Consider the following 13,293-nt stretch of genomic DNA (forward strand, 5'->3'; position numbering starts at 1 on the left):
AATGAATGATCACAGAAAGGTAGCCGTACAGATGTGCGTGTAGGTCCACCTCCCTTACACACAGAACAGTGCTTCGCTGTCCACCTTGGGGAAACACCAGTAACAGAGCATAAAGTTTAGCCAAAATAGAAACAGGAAATTACCGGCCAACTGTGAAATGTCTCAAATATCCCGTCAGTAAATTTTAAAGAACAGATCCACAAGCTGAGCATAGATGATACAATGTGATTACTTTTACAGTAATGGAGTTTATGATAACGAAGGTGACTGCGTCGGTGTGTGTTGGTGTCTGATCACAGGGTAAGTTCACCACGGCGAGCGACGTGTGGGCGTTCGGAGTCACTCTGTGGGAGATGCTGAGCGTTTGTCAGGAGCAGCCGTATTCCACCCTCACAGATGAACAAGTCATCGACAATGCTGGCGAGTTCTTCAGAGACCAGGGCAGACAGGTACATCTCAAACGCAAACACACTAAAACGAACTAAAACAGCATCCATCCTTTTTCTTAACTGTTTGTCCCATTCACCATCCCAGCTGGTGAAACCACCTCTTTAACATGTTTTTACTGTTTAGTGATCATATGCTGAAATATCACTTTCGAACTGTGAACTTAATCGTGATTTGAGCAGACCTGGGAAAAAAAAAAAAAAAAGCACAAACAAACTGCATCAAATGACCGATTTCATGTAAGGTTGCAAACACGGCCACCCTGCAGAGGAAGCTGCACGGGCTGGCTGGACTAAGCCTCAGAGGTAGGAGCTCAGACATCTGGAGGGATCTCAGCGTAGATCTGCTCTGCATGTCAAAAGGAGCTACTTGAGGTGGTTCAAGCATCTGGTTAAGAAGCCTCCTGGGCGCCTCCCTTTAGAGGTTTTTCACGAATGCCCAACTGGGAAGAGTCCTTGGGGTAAACCCAGAACCTGCGGGAGAGATTACATATCTTGCCTGACCTGTGGATGCCTTCAGATCTCCCAGGAGGAACTGGAAAGTGAGGCTGGGGAGAAGGTTGCCTGGAATACCCTGCTTAGGATACTGCCATCACAACCTGACTTTGGATAAGTGGATAAGATGATGAAAGGATTGATGGAGGATTTTAAATAAACAAAACATGCGTTTGCTGATGCTACAGCGCTGGCTTTTACAGAACTGAAATTCAGCTTGGATCCTTTTATGTTCCAGTGATTTATTAAATAACGGTGGGATGTTTGTTTGTTTATTTTTATTTGTTTCAGAAGTACCGAAAAAAGATTCAGTATCATAGTTGTATGAGAATATTCATCAGATATCCTGTTTGTTCTTCATACAGTTCTTCACTCCCATAAAGACTTGCTTTGATGACCCTCTTCGCCTCACTAACTTCTGCCACTTTGTTCTGAAACGTGACAGAAACCACTCAGTTCAGAAAAGCGGAACCGGGGTTACCCAAGAGAGGGGATGGGTTAAATAGTGCTCACTTTGTGCTTTTGTTGGATTTTTTTATAATATATAAAGTTTCCCCAGTAACCGTTCTGCCTCGGCCTGCACATTTAGAAAAATATAAAGATATGAGTCTGCTGTGTGCTGATTTTTGTTGTTCTATTATTTTTTTCAATATTTGATTAATCATACAAGACTTTATCAGTTCCGTCTCTTTTCTTGAATTCTTCCACATATTTCCACTTTAGCTTATTTAATTTTTGTGTAAAGTGATTTGAAAGTATAAACTCGTCCGATATCTGGCGCCCCCTAGTGGTCGTTCATTGGGCCAAATCTTTTCCTTGAGTTTAAAAGGGTAAAACTGCATGCACTGGTGAAGTTAGACTACACTTTTATGATTCACATAATTCCTAAACAAGTAAAAAAAAAATCCACAGGCTAAAAATATAAATTGCACTCCAGATTAAATCAAAATAAGAGAAAACTCATAACTTTTGCATATGTTTAAAACAGGGGATTTTTGTACCGTGTGGAAACGATATACTATATAACAAAGCAATGCCTCTGATCTCTAATCTCTTCCTGCACCTTTCTCCCTCTCTCCCACAGGTGTATCTGAGCAGGCCAGCCGTGTGTCCTCAGGGTCTCTACGAGCTCATGTTGAGCTGCTGGAACAGAGACTGCAAGGTCCGCCCATCTTTCGCTTACATACACTCCTTTCTTACGGAGGACGCCATGAACATGGTGTAAAGTAAAGCAGAGGAGCAGAATAAGAGCTTGTGCGTTCATGCATACTTCCCACAGTGGGAAGACGTGGTGGTGGCTACACATATGGGGCAGACGAAAAGGGAGACCGGGTTGCTCGCTTTTATATTTTGTACTTTTTGGGTGGATGGGGCTGAGAGACCGCTGGTTCGGTTTTAATTCCACATCAGACCCCAAAGACAAAGCTAACTTCCTCTTAACATAGTTTAAGCTACATTTCTCGCGGGTGGTGGTGCTGGTACTGGTGGTGGGTGCGGTCTGCATAGGATCTAATTTCTTCATGGAGGGTTTCTGTGACTGGTGATTATGTGCTGTAGAGTTAAGGAGCTCAGTTACAGGAAACACTCTGTAAACGTAGGAAATCAGGAGCAGTTATGAAGTTTAATGATTGTGTTTTTTTCAGCATCTCCACACAGGATGACAGGTGTGGGTCACATGACCCGCAAAGTTTTAAGAGAATGCCTCATGTCTAGAGAAGAAACACACAAACACACACACACAGACAGGTATTGTGTCAGTACTTATAGTATGTATAAATTACTGCACACAGACATGGCTGAGCTAGAACCTCAGTGATGGATTTCATTTTTATCTCAGCTCCTTATCCGTACGTAGCGACCCACATCCAGAGTTGTCAGTTTTAGTGGACTAATGTGAAATGATGTGGACCAGACAACAGCAGCCCTATTTCTGCAATGTGATCAAGTCAACACCAACAACGTAGTCAAAAACCCCAAAAATAAATATTTGAACTTCATCTTTGAACCACAGTTTAAAAAGAAAAAACAAAACAGGTTGTATGAACTTCTCAAACCTGAGAAAAAGGTGCAGAAGAGGAGACTCTGCTACACCTTTGCTGCTCCCACAAACTGGAACAGCTTTTCCAAGCAGATGTAACACCAGCCAGGCAGTGGACGGGACTTCAGATGCACCTGCTCGGGTGTTTTGGCTGTGACTCATCAAAAAGGAAAGACTTTTTTTTTTTTTTTTAAATTCCAAAAACCAGCTGCACTTTAAACCCTTCACGAATCCCCGGCTGTGATGAAACTCATCTCTGTGATGATTCCTTTTGATGTGGATTCTAATGCTTTTTTTTTTTTTTCCAAAGTGAGATCGAAGCGAATCACAGAAGCAGGTCAAACATGCTTTTTTTAAAATCCTCTCCAACAGAGCGTCGCCAAACCATTAGATGTAAAATATTTTATTTTTTAAATGGAATGGCATCCTCAGTTACTTCAATTTGAAATGTGTGACAACCTTCTGTTCATTTTTTTTTTTTTTTAATGCGCTGACATGTTTAGTCGTCCAGTAATCTGTTTCCATTCATCCAAATGTATCACTGTGTCGTTGTTCAGAAGGATATTATGTGTCTTATCCGATATTAAGCGGGTCATTCCATGGAAAGTAATCAGTGCCTCCCACCTGAGCCCATCAGAACCAGCAGATATTTTTGTACAAAAAATGTGGCATGCATGCTTATCCTGTACATACTTCATACTATGAATATTTTCCAAATAATAGGAACTCAAAGTACATAGGCGAGGGTTCAGATGTTACACTTTTTAATTTAAATTATCGTTTTAGCATTTTCGAGACGTGGAAATGCTAAAAGTGCAGGGAATAGTTACAAAACACTGTCAAACCTGAAAAAAATTGATTCCAACTGTCAAAATCTGAGGTAAAAAACTTGGATCGAGTAAAAGGAACATGTTGTCCTGCGCCAAAACAAAACTGCCACAAGCTGAGCAGACAATGAAGCAACAGCAAAGAAAAAAGGAATCTGTTATAACCACATGCTTATATGAGCCTTGAAACATTACCCAGAATGCACTTTTTTTTTTTTTTCCTCCTGTGAGCAAATCAGATCCAGGCATCCAGGCTGCTTGTCATTATTTCTGTTTCTCTATAGCATACAGATTATGAGTGTAGTTTTGCTTAGGAGCTACGATTGATCCAGCGCCCCTATAGTCAACTTGACTGAGCAGGCAACTCATGTACCAAAGACTCGAGTCCTCACCAGTGTCAATTCCAACCAGCGTTTCATTCTACCTTCACTCACTCACACGTTCTTATTTAATAAATACAAAAAGTTAAACTAAATTAAAAATAAAAACATTTATCTTCTACCACTTGTTCAATTGAGGGTCGATATAGGGTAAAAGTAGGGTATACCCTGGACGGATTGCCAGTCTGTTGCAGGGCTAACAGAGAGACAACCATTCGTGCTCAAATTCGCACCTATTGTCAATTCAGGCTTACCCAAACCCACGCTCGTCTTTGAACTGCCGGAGAAAACCAGAGAGGGGAGAGAACACGCAAACTCTGCACAAGGTTCATCTTAAAATTGGTTATAGAAAAAGTTTGCTAAGTAAATACGAGGTATTGGCTCCAGATTGTGACGGTGGGGGTTTATTAATAACAATTTAATATTTACATCACAACTAAAATGTTTTTCACCCATTTCATCTGTCTCTTTTACTTAAGTGGCTAAAAAAAATTAGAAAAAAAGAACAAATAAAATAAGCACAGAGTTTTAACCAACTCTTAAAATATTTATGGTATGAATGTAATATTTTGCATGCCTTTGTTAAATAGAATTATTGTACCAAAAATATATTGATTCAGAGGGGTCAGGTGGAAACTTTTTATATATATATAGCTATATAGATTTGGCTGACTTTATATTGAATGACCCAGTCTGACTGCGGTAGAGTCAGTGCATCTACCTAACCGACAGAGCAGCACTGTAAATCAGTCCTGATCAACATCATGAAGTAACAAATTCACCGGTGGTGAATGGTTGTGCCATACGAGTCCTTTTTGATACACTGTAGTTTAACTAAACCCATATTTTTTTATATATACTATACGTACTTAGGCTCTCCTTGTTGTCTGATTTTTGTCCCGTTCTGTCTGAAGCTGAAAAATCACAGTATGTACATATTTTAAGGACAGAATTACAATTTCATTTAATATATAAACTCTGTCCCAACTGGGGGTCTTCTGTGTTTGTGTAGAACGCTTGCTACGTTGATGCTATTGTAATTCACTGTGTTGTCTATTTTTGTAGATGTTTTAATAAAGTTAATCTTTTCAAAATCAGTGTGTGCTTGTTATTAATTACATCTGTCAAAAAAAAATCAAAAGTTTCATCGATTGAAATATATTTTATTATAAGTCTAACATAGATTATGTTTAATATTTGATACAAGCAGCCAACTTTCACACTATATCAACGAAGGCTGAAAATGCAACATTAAAAAAAAAGAAGAAGAAGAAAGTATTAGTCACTAGGAAGCACCAAAGGAGACAGGCGGATTCTGGCTTTCGTCCTTTTTTAAAAGTGACAAACTGGGCTAAGACCAGTTTGATATGAGGAACTGTTCCCTGATGAGTTTAACTAGTCTTAAACTGATGCCTGAGGAGTTTAACCAGGCACTTGGTTGCAAAATGCGGAGTGATTCTTAAAAAAAAAAAAAAAAAAAAAAAACTAGGAAAAAAAATTTCACTACTTTAACGCAGGAAAAAGACAAGGCGACTAAACTCAAGGCAGCATGCATAACAAAGCAGTAGTACTTCGTGATGGTCCTTCTTTACTCATGACAGCTGTATAAAAAGGCAGTTACAGTAAAGAAGAAAACAAAAGGTTCAACATACTTTCATTGGCTTTAACAGGAAACCTAACCAAACCATAAATTGTTCCAACCACCCACTTCCTCCCTCCTCCTTTCAAGACACAAAGAAACTCCTCCCACTTGCAGTTCCAGCCAATAACATTGTTGCCAACAATGTAATCCATTATTACAAAGAGTCTCACGTATGTCTTTTTGCAATGCACTAGTAGACAAAGAAGAGACATTCAATCTTTTGTGATTAGTACATAAAAATATTAACAACATTTCAACACACAAAACTCTGAGGTGATTTGATAAACGCTCTCAGCAAGATTTCAGTCAGTGGTCTAAATGTAGAATGTACATTGCACTAACGTTTGTTTTTTAGGGTCTGACTTTGTCAGAACCTCCTTCTCTCGTGCTCAGAGACTCCAGGTGAATGAACAGATTTAATAAAGGGGTGTGTAGCAGTGGCAGAAGTGTAGCAGCATACTCAGTTGGGCTCCCTGAAAGTGTATGTTTTGCATTATTTGATTAATTGGAAGGCACAGAAAGAAAATAGAATAAGGGTATAAGCTTTTCCTACATTCTCAGATTAAAAAGTAAAAAAAACAAACAAACATAATAGTTCATTGACCTAGTCCCTAAAAACTGGGCTTCTACGTATTAGCTGAGGCTTTTGTCAGCCAAAGACAGAAGTTGTGCAGTCGCTGTATCATGTGAGGCTGGTTGCAATGTGACCTGCAGCATGAAGCACAGCAGCACAGCTCAGGGACATGAAAAGAAAACCACACAACAGGGGAAGAAAAACCTAGCCTTGTTTAGACTGGGGAAAGGACATGAGTGAAAAGCATGCATTCACACAGACAATGAGAAAGGTTTACAGTGTTTACAAGTCAGTACAGTCGTTACAGGTACGAGGAGATGTGGAGCTCTTTGTCTAAATATTGTTGACACCTCTCCTGATTACTCTTCTCAATGCGCCCGGGTGGTTTTCCCTGCAGCCTGCGAGGTCAAAAACACAAATACGAATGAAATAACACGTGTACTTGTTTTGAAGTCTGTTACAAAGCCTATTTGCCTTTCATGCAAACTGCACCTGGGAGATGTCGACTCCAGTGAGTTTCTCTACAGCATTTGGCAGCTTGGTCATGATGTCCAACACTTCTCCAGCAAGTTTGGAGGCTCCTACATCTGCGCCACCGCTGGACACCATGGTAATCTTCTGTGTCGCTGACAGTGGCTTGCTGATTTCCTCTGCCATCTGCAGAACAAGAAAGATCAGAATTGGTATGCTTGCACCTTCAAAGTGTGCCATCCGTGAGCTAAGAAGCATGCGAGTCAGCTAATTCTTCTGAAAACTGAGCAGAGAATCACAATTTCAAAGAAATCTCAAAGGTTTAAAGCAACAATGTATCAAGCTTTGGGATATAAAGGTATATAATTAATATACCTTTTATGAATAACAGTTGAGTTGTGATTACTGAAATATGGTTAAAAAATATTTTAAAATCTTAAAGAGGCCTTGGAGTTGGAAAATGTAAAAAAAAAAGAAAAGGGGAAAAAAAAACTTTTTATGCAAAGAGAAGTAAAATAAAATCAACATTAAGGACTAGCGCTGATGAAAATGGGTTGAAAGGCTAATATAAAAACCAATATTCATGATATTTTCATCCATTAGAGTCAAACTGACCAATGGCAGTTTCTCCAGCAGCATGTCCACCATGGCTCCTTCTTTGTACTGCTTGAAGGCCTCTGCCTTCTTGTTCATCTGCTCGGCCTCAGCACGGCCCTTAGCCTCCACGGCAAAAGCCTCTGCCTCACCCTTTATCTGCATGACAACACACAGAGCAGAAAAGAGTGACGATGGCAGTAGTCACATGAAGCAGGAGAGAAAGGAATGACACATTATATGATGCAAAGTCACAGGAAAGGTGACGAGAAAATTAACAGTAGGAAAAAACTGTGACAGAAAACGGGCGGTTCTCACTCTGATGGACTCTGCCTCAGCCTCAGCTTCCATGATGAGCTGCAGACTGCAGTAGAAAGGAAAAAAAAAGAATGAATTTTTTTGTTGTTCAGTTCAAACTATACAGAAGCAATATTATGATTTAGTGCTCACCGCTGGGCCTCAGCCAACTTCTCCAGTCGGTATTTCTCAGCTTCTGCAGGTTTCTTAACCTTGGCCTCCAGCTCCTTCTCCTTGCGTGTGATCTCCTGCTCCTGCAGAGTAATCTGCTGCGTACGCTCCACCACTTGAATCTGCATCTTCTCCTCTTCGATGCGCTGCTTGGTCTTGGCCACCTGAAATGGAAATTCCAACAATTCTCAGCTTTCCATCAATAAAAACACAACATTTTGGACTTGGCCAGGCATTATGATGAGCGTACCTGAAGCTGATAGGCCATTTCTGACTCTGCCTTCTTGGCATTGACCTCAATGTCATAAGCCGCTTTCTTCAGCTCATAGTCTCGCTGGGCTTTCGCCATTTCAATCTCATTCTTGTACTGAGCAGACACCTTCTCCTGCATTGCGTGTGCCTCCTGAAAATGAACAGTACAGGGGAGAAAGACAAATTTGGTACTGCTCATCGGCATTATCTTGTCAGTACATGTCATTGTGCCGTCTTTCTCCCCTCTCCCCAACTGGTCCTTGCAGATGGCCGCTCCCTGAGCTTAGTTCTATTGGAGGTTTCTTCCTGTTAAAAGGGAGTTTTTCCTTCCCACTATCACCAAAGCGCTTGCTCATAGGGGGTCATATGATTGTTGGGATTTTCTCTGTTTTCTTTGTATAATTGTAGGGTTTTCACTTTACAATATAAAGTGCCTTGAGGAAACTATTGTTGTGTTGTTGTGGCCCAATCTAGATAAAACTGAATTGAATTGAAATGAACTGAACTGAACAGGCAGAATGACATTGACGATTATTTACCTTAATGACAGCATCTCGTTTGTATTGAGCCTCTCCAATCCTGGCATCCTTCTGCACCTGAGCAGTTCTGGCTTTACCCAGCGAGTGGAGGTAGTCCTGTAGAAGAGACAGAAAGGAGAGAAAGTGACAACCGACTACCAGAGAGCCTTATTCAGGCATTGAAAAGCAAAGTAGTACATCAGACAAACGAGTAATGTCGTTACCACAGAAGCACTTAGGCCTCATTTACGTCTACTGGGATGGCTCCAGGCTGAGAGTCGGGTAAGTCAATATCAATCACTTAAGAGCATTACAGTAACAGAGGAAATCATCAAAGACTAAACGCTTTGAAAACCTACATATTTCTAATGAATTTATCACAAGTCCATCAGCATTTGGCTTTTTTGGGGAGGCAATTTTTTGCATGAATTTGCTTATTTTTAGTGGTCTGTCTATCACTCAACGATACATCGTTTCCTGTTGCACCAAATATAATGCTCTGACAGAATATTCAAGATCTCATGGTAGATAAGCTGTCTGTTGACCCCAACACACGTTACAGGTTTTCCACGCAAAGCTTGCTTTATTTCAGCTTGCCATATTTAAAACAAAATCCTATTTTTCCTATACATGCACATTCAATCACCCACTGAGGAACTGACAATGGCCAGCTAGAAAGGTTTAGCATATCCCCCATGCCCTTCCAGCGTATTTTGTAATGCTTTTACAGTCAGAGTCTTGTCACCAGTGTTGGAAGAAGAAGTACTCAAACAGACTTGGCATACCTGATCGTCATGAACATCTTTCAGCGTGTAGCTGACGACACCAATCCCCATGTTGACCAGGTCAGAGGAGGCTACTTTAAAGACCTGCTCAGAAAACTTCTTACGATCCTGGTAGATCTCCTGCACACACACATAAAGATTTGCACACGTCAAGTTACATACTGTAAAAAAAAAAAAAAAAAAAAAAAAGGCATGCCCTGTGCTAGTACTGAGTAATAAACATTTTGTGCATAAAAGTTCTGCAAAATGCATTTTAGGGCCTCAATGAACCAACCTCTACAGTCAGGTGGGCAATGATGGCTCTCTGGTGTCCCTCTAGTGTCTCCAATGCAATCTGAGCGATCTCAGCCTCAGACTTTCCCATGAACATCTGACAGGCAGCTGCCAACATCTCCTTGTTCTGGCCCTGGATCTTCACCTGGGGAAAAAAAAAAACACAGGTTAATGTGATCTCATTAAGACACTGCTATGAATCCTCCATAATGCTTCCTGTGTGGCCCGTGCTACAGACAGATGTTTATTTCACCATGAAGAAAATAGTTTATAACCTTTATAACCTAAGACCCAGCAAATCATTCTTGTCTTCTGTGGAGTTCATGTGACATGTCAAGCATAAACAATGCAGTCCTACAAATTTATGAGTCCTACTGTACTGTGAAAAGGAAATCCTTTCTAGTGATGCCACGGACAACATGGCCTGTTCTACAGCTTCCACATTTTATGGCAGTAGGTGAGGATGTGATACATGTTTTGCAGATATTGTTTTTCAATTGCTATGGATGAAATTGTTTCTTCAATATGAGATTCTTGAGTTTAATTTACCAGGATTTCAAAAAAAAAAGTACTGTAATTTCAACCATTTCAAAATAAACTTTTAATCAGTGAGACTTAAAAATGTGTTTTCAACCCATGCTGATACTTCAGGAAGCAGAGGGCTGAGTGTGGCAGAGAGGATTCTACTCAGAATTGTAGAAGTGGAGTCAGACTTTTTGCTTTCAGAGCATGAGGCAGAGGAAGGAAAAATATTAGAGCAGGAAGTTGAGAGCTCAGGAGGACATACCAGCTTTTCTGGAGTCTGAACACACACGCGCGCACACAAACACACACACACCTTTTATATCTTAGTGAGGACATCTGATTGACATAATACTTTCCCTTGCTGCTTACCCTAACCATCAAAAATAAATGCCTAACTCATAAAACTCATACCCCTAGCCTAAACCTAACCATGAGCTAATTGTAACCCTGACACAAAAAACACATTTTCAGCCTCAAAAACTTCCAAACTTGTGGGGACGGGCATTTTGTCCCCATAAGTGACACGCACGCACGCACGCACGCACGCACACACACACACACACACACACACACACACACACACACACACACACACACACACACACACACACACACACACACACACACACACACACAATCAGCTAAAAGTTCTTAAACTAGTTACTCTGTTGATTTAAATAACTATTAATATACTGCTAAAAGTGAATTAAACTGTACCTCGCCTTGTACCTTTCTTTATTAATTCTGTTTTAATCATAATGAGATTCACTTGAACTGTGAGAGTTGATTTTAAAGGCAGTTTTGTGCCATGTGACATCTAATTATTCCCAATCTGTTGTAACTTCAAATTCTGAAAAAAAGTTCTCAAACCATACCTGCGCAATGCCGGTGACAGAGATAGGGACACCATGGCGGGTGTAGACTTTGTCACTCTTCACATTTAGAGTCAGGGTGTTGAGTGTGATCCTGATTAGACCAAAAACAAACAAACAAAAAAAGACCAAAAGGAAGGGTGGAACTGATGAGATTCAAAACGTGAGAGCAAGGGTAACAGTAACATTGGAGAAACTAAGACTGCTTCCCTGATAATGGCAAGCTTCCCTATTTGCGGTCTCTGTCTTTATTTCACACTACGATGAACTGCACAGCAATGTTGTAGCTATAAAAACTACACAAGGGTAATTAAAATGAAAATGGGAATGACCTCTGGATTTGTTGAATACACGGCAAGACAAACACTCTTCCTCCAGCAATCATTAGAGGTGGAGAACGGCCGCAGCCTGACAAAAGAGGGGAAAACAAACATTAACAAATCCATCCAATAAGAGTCACTCATTCAGGAACTGATTCAAGAGAGCACAGCTGAACTTGCAACCTTTCATGACAGTGCGACTCATGCAATTCATCCACAACAGCTTGCGCCATTGGAAAATTCCTAGCTTACTCTAAACTGTCAGCAAGTCTTGGCCTTATCACAAGACACATGTGACACTTGTACACAACACTTCACTCTAACAATCCAATTCCAGGATTACTCTGTCTTTTGTTTATTACACTGATCTTCTGAGCTGCAAGTTTCTAAACAACAATAAAGCTTGCAGATGCTATGGTGAGAATATTCTCATGTGTTGTTCACAGAAACAATAATTAATCCATTACCAGACACCACCATCGCTTCATTGGGTCCACATGTGTAAAACATCTTGAATCCTAAATTTGAGACACACACAAAAACTTGTGAGAAAAAAAAACCCAATGGACTTGATTTGCCCTGTAAAAATGTTTAAAGTAGAAAATAAATGTATGACATGTATAAAGAGACAGGTGGATGTATCCACCAGTACAACACACAAAATATAGATTAAATCATTTTTTATTACAGCGTCTCATTGCTAATTTAAAGGCAATGAGTCCTATGCTGCCAACTATATTTTATTCATGTCGGTTTAAACCATTTAAACCTAATTAGGTTTCCATGTTTTTCCCAGCGACCCTCGGGGCTCCTCCCACTCCCGCCAGCCCTAATCTTCACACGGAACTCGGACTTTCAATGTAATAGCTGGAGCAACCAAAAAGCACATGAAGCACAAAAAAGTACCGATAATGGCAAACAAACACGGGTGTTGGATGTAAAATTAAAAACTTTAAAGAAAGCGACCTAACCTGCGTATTAAAATTCGCTATCTCGCTATTTAATCGAGTCTGGGTCGATAACGTGGGGGTTTAAAAAAACTGCCCAGTGTTTACGCTACAGCACCGCGATTTAACACGTTAAAACGAGCACTCCGGTTAACTTACCGTTATCCGGTCAGGTCAAAAGGAAACCTCCTTTTTTATATAAAAATAATGATAATAGTAAAATAAAGTCGGTTTTACTGTTGCGACGGTGAGAGCGTTGCTGCCCGTACACTGCAATCACACTGCAAAAAATGTCTGATGAGTGGGAAGTGCTCTGCGACCACGCCCATCCTCACGCTGACAGTGACGTAAGTGTGTCTGTTGTCATCTGGTGGCTTAGAGCGACAACTGCACCTCCACCATATCTATTTATCTATCTAGCAAAGAATTTATGATATCATGATACAAGGTTATAATAGTTAACTTAAAGTAAAAACTAAAACTAGAACTAAAGAAACAACTTTTGAAAAATCTACAAACACAGAATAAATATTCTTAGTTTTAGTATTTGTAATTTTGGTTAAAAACATTACAACTTGCCTGATGAGGCAATGATGAACATGTTTATTCAGACATTGGCTGTCTACATGCTGGTGAGTCACCCACCTTTAAAAAGTTGTTTTTTCACAGTAATACCTGTGATGACCAGTTTCTCTTTATTTTCAGGACTATTTACATTCTAGATTTTCACTGAATGCATCAAAACTATGAATGAATACATATGGAATTATGTAGTAAACAAAAAGTGTGAAATAACTCAAAACATGTTTTATATTTTAGATCTTCAAAATAGCCACCCTTTGCTTTGAATGCTGCTTTGCACACTC

The 13,293-nt window shown here is 40.1% G+C and overlaps 2 protein-coding genes across 6 annotated transcripts in view; one reads left to right on the forward strand and one right to left on the reverse strand.

Moving 5' to 3' along the window:
• Positions 1–5,283, forward strand: part of ddr1 (discoidin domain receptor tyrosine kinase 1) — a 54,711-nt gene extending 49,428 nt beyond the window's left edge. For all 5 annotated transcript variants that reach the window (XM_004550849.5, XM_004550848.5, XM_004550851.6 and 2 more), the window contains 2 exons: positions 300–449; positions 2,026–5,283. In XM_004550849.5, the coding sequence (XP_004550906.3) occupies positions 300–449; positions 2,026–2,166 (291 nt within the window). In that variant the 3' untranslated portion in view covers positions 2,167–5,283. The remainder of the gene's footprint in view (positions 1–299; positions 450–2,025) is intronic.
• Positions 5,284–5,328: 45 nt separating this feature from the next.
• On the reverse strand, positions 5,329–12,747 carry flot1b (flotillin 1b). The gene is made up of 13 exons (XM_004550852.6): positions 12,587–12,747; positions 11,948–11,998; positions 11,493–11,568; positions 11,164–11,254; positions 9,765–9,908; positions 9,491–9,610; positions 8,727–8,822; positions 8,186–8,338; positions 7,918–8,099; positions 7,786–7,831; positions 7,489–7,626; positions 6,895–7,059; positions 5,329–6,800 (listed from the first exon to the last, which is right to left on the reverse strand). The coding sequence occupies exons 2-13, from the start codon at positions 11,988–11,990 to the stop codon at positions 6,771–6,773; spliced, it is 1,284 nt and encodes a 427-aa protein (XP_004550909.1). The 5' UTR covers positions 11,991–11,998; positions 12,587–12,747; the 3' UTR covers positions 5,329–6,770.
• Between the last annotated feature and the right edge of the window lie 546 nt (positions 12,748–13,293).

Source organism: Maylandia zebra, linkage group LG11 (genome assembly GCF_041146795.1).
Source record: "Maylandia zebra isolate NMK-2024a linkage group LG11, Mzebra_GT3a, whole genome shotgun sequence".
Taxonomy (NCBI): domain Eukaryota; kingdom Metazoa; phylum Chordata; class Actinopteri; order Cichliformes; family Cichlidae; genus Maylandia; species Maylandia zebra.

Bases quoted from the DNA above. Each gene is read 5' to 3' on its own strand.
- flot1b (XM_004550852.6), bottom strand. From the start codon at position 11,990: ATGTTTTACACATGTGGACCCAATGAAGCGATGGTGGTGTCTG. The intron at 7,832-7,917 runs GTGAGCACTAAA...TTTCTACTGCAG, and splicing joins AAGTTGGCTGAGGCCCAGCG to TCTGCAGCTCATCATGGAAG. The intron at 6,801-6,894 runs GTGCAGTTTGCA...TTGACCTCGCAG, and splicing joins CTGGAGTCGACATCTCCCAG to GCTGCAGGGAAAACCACCCG.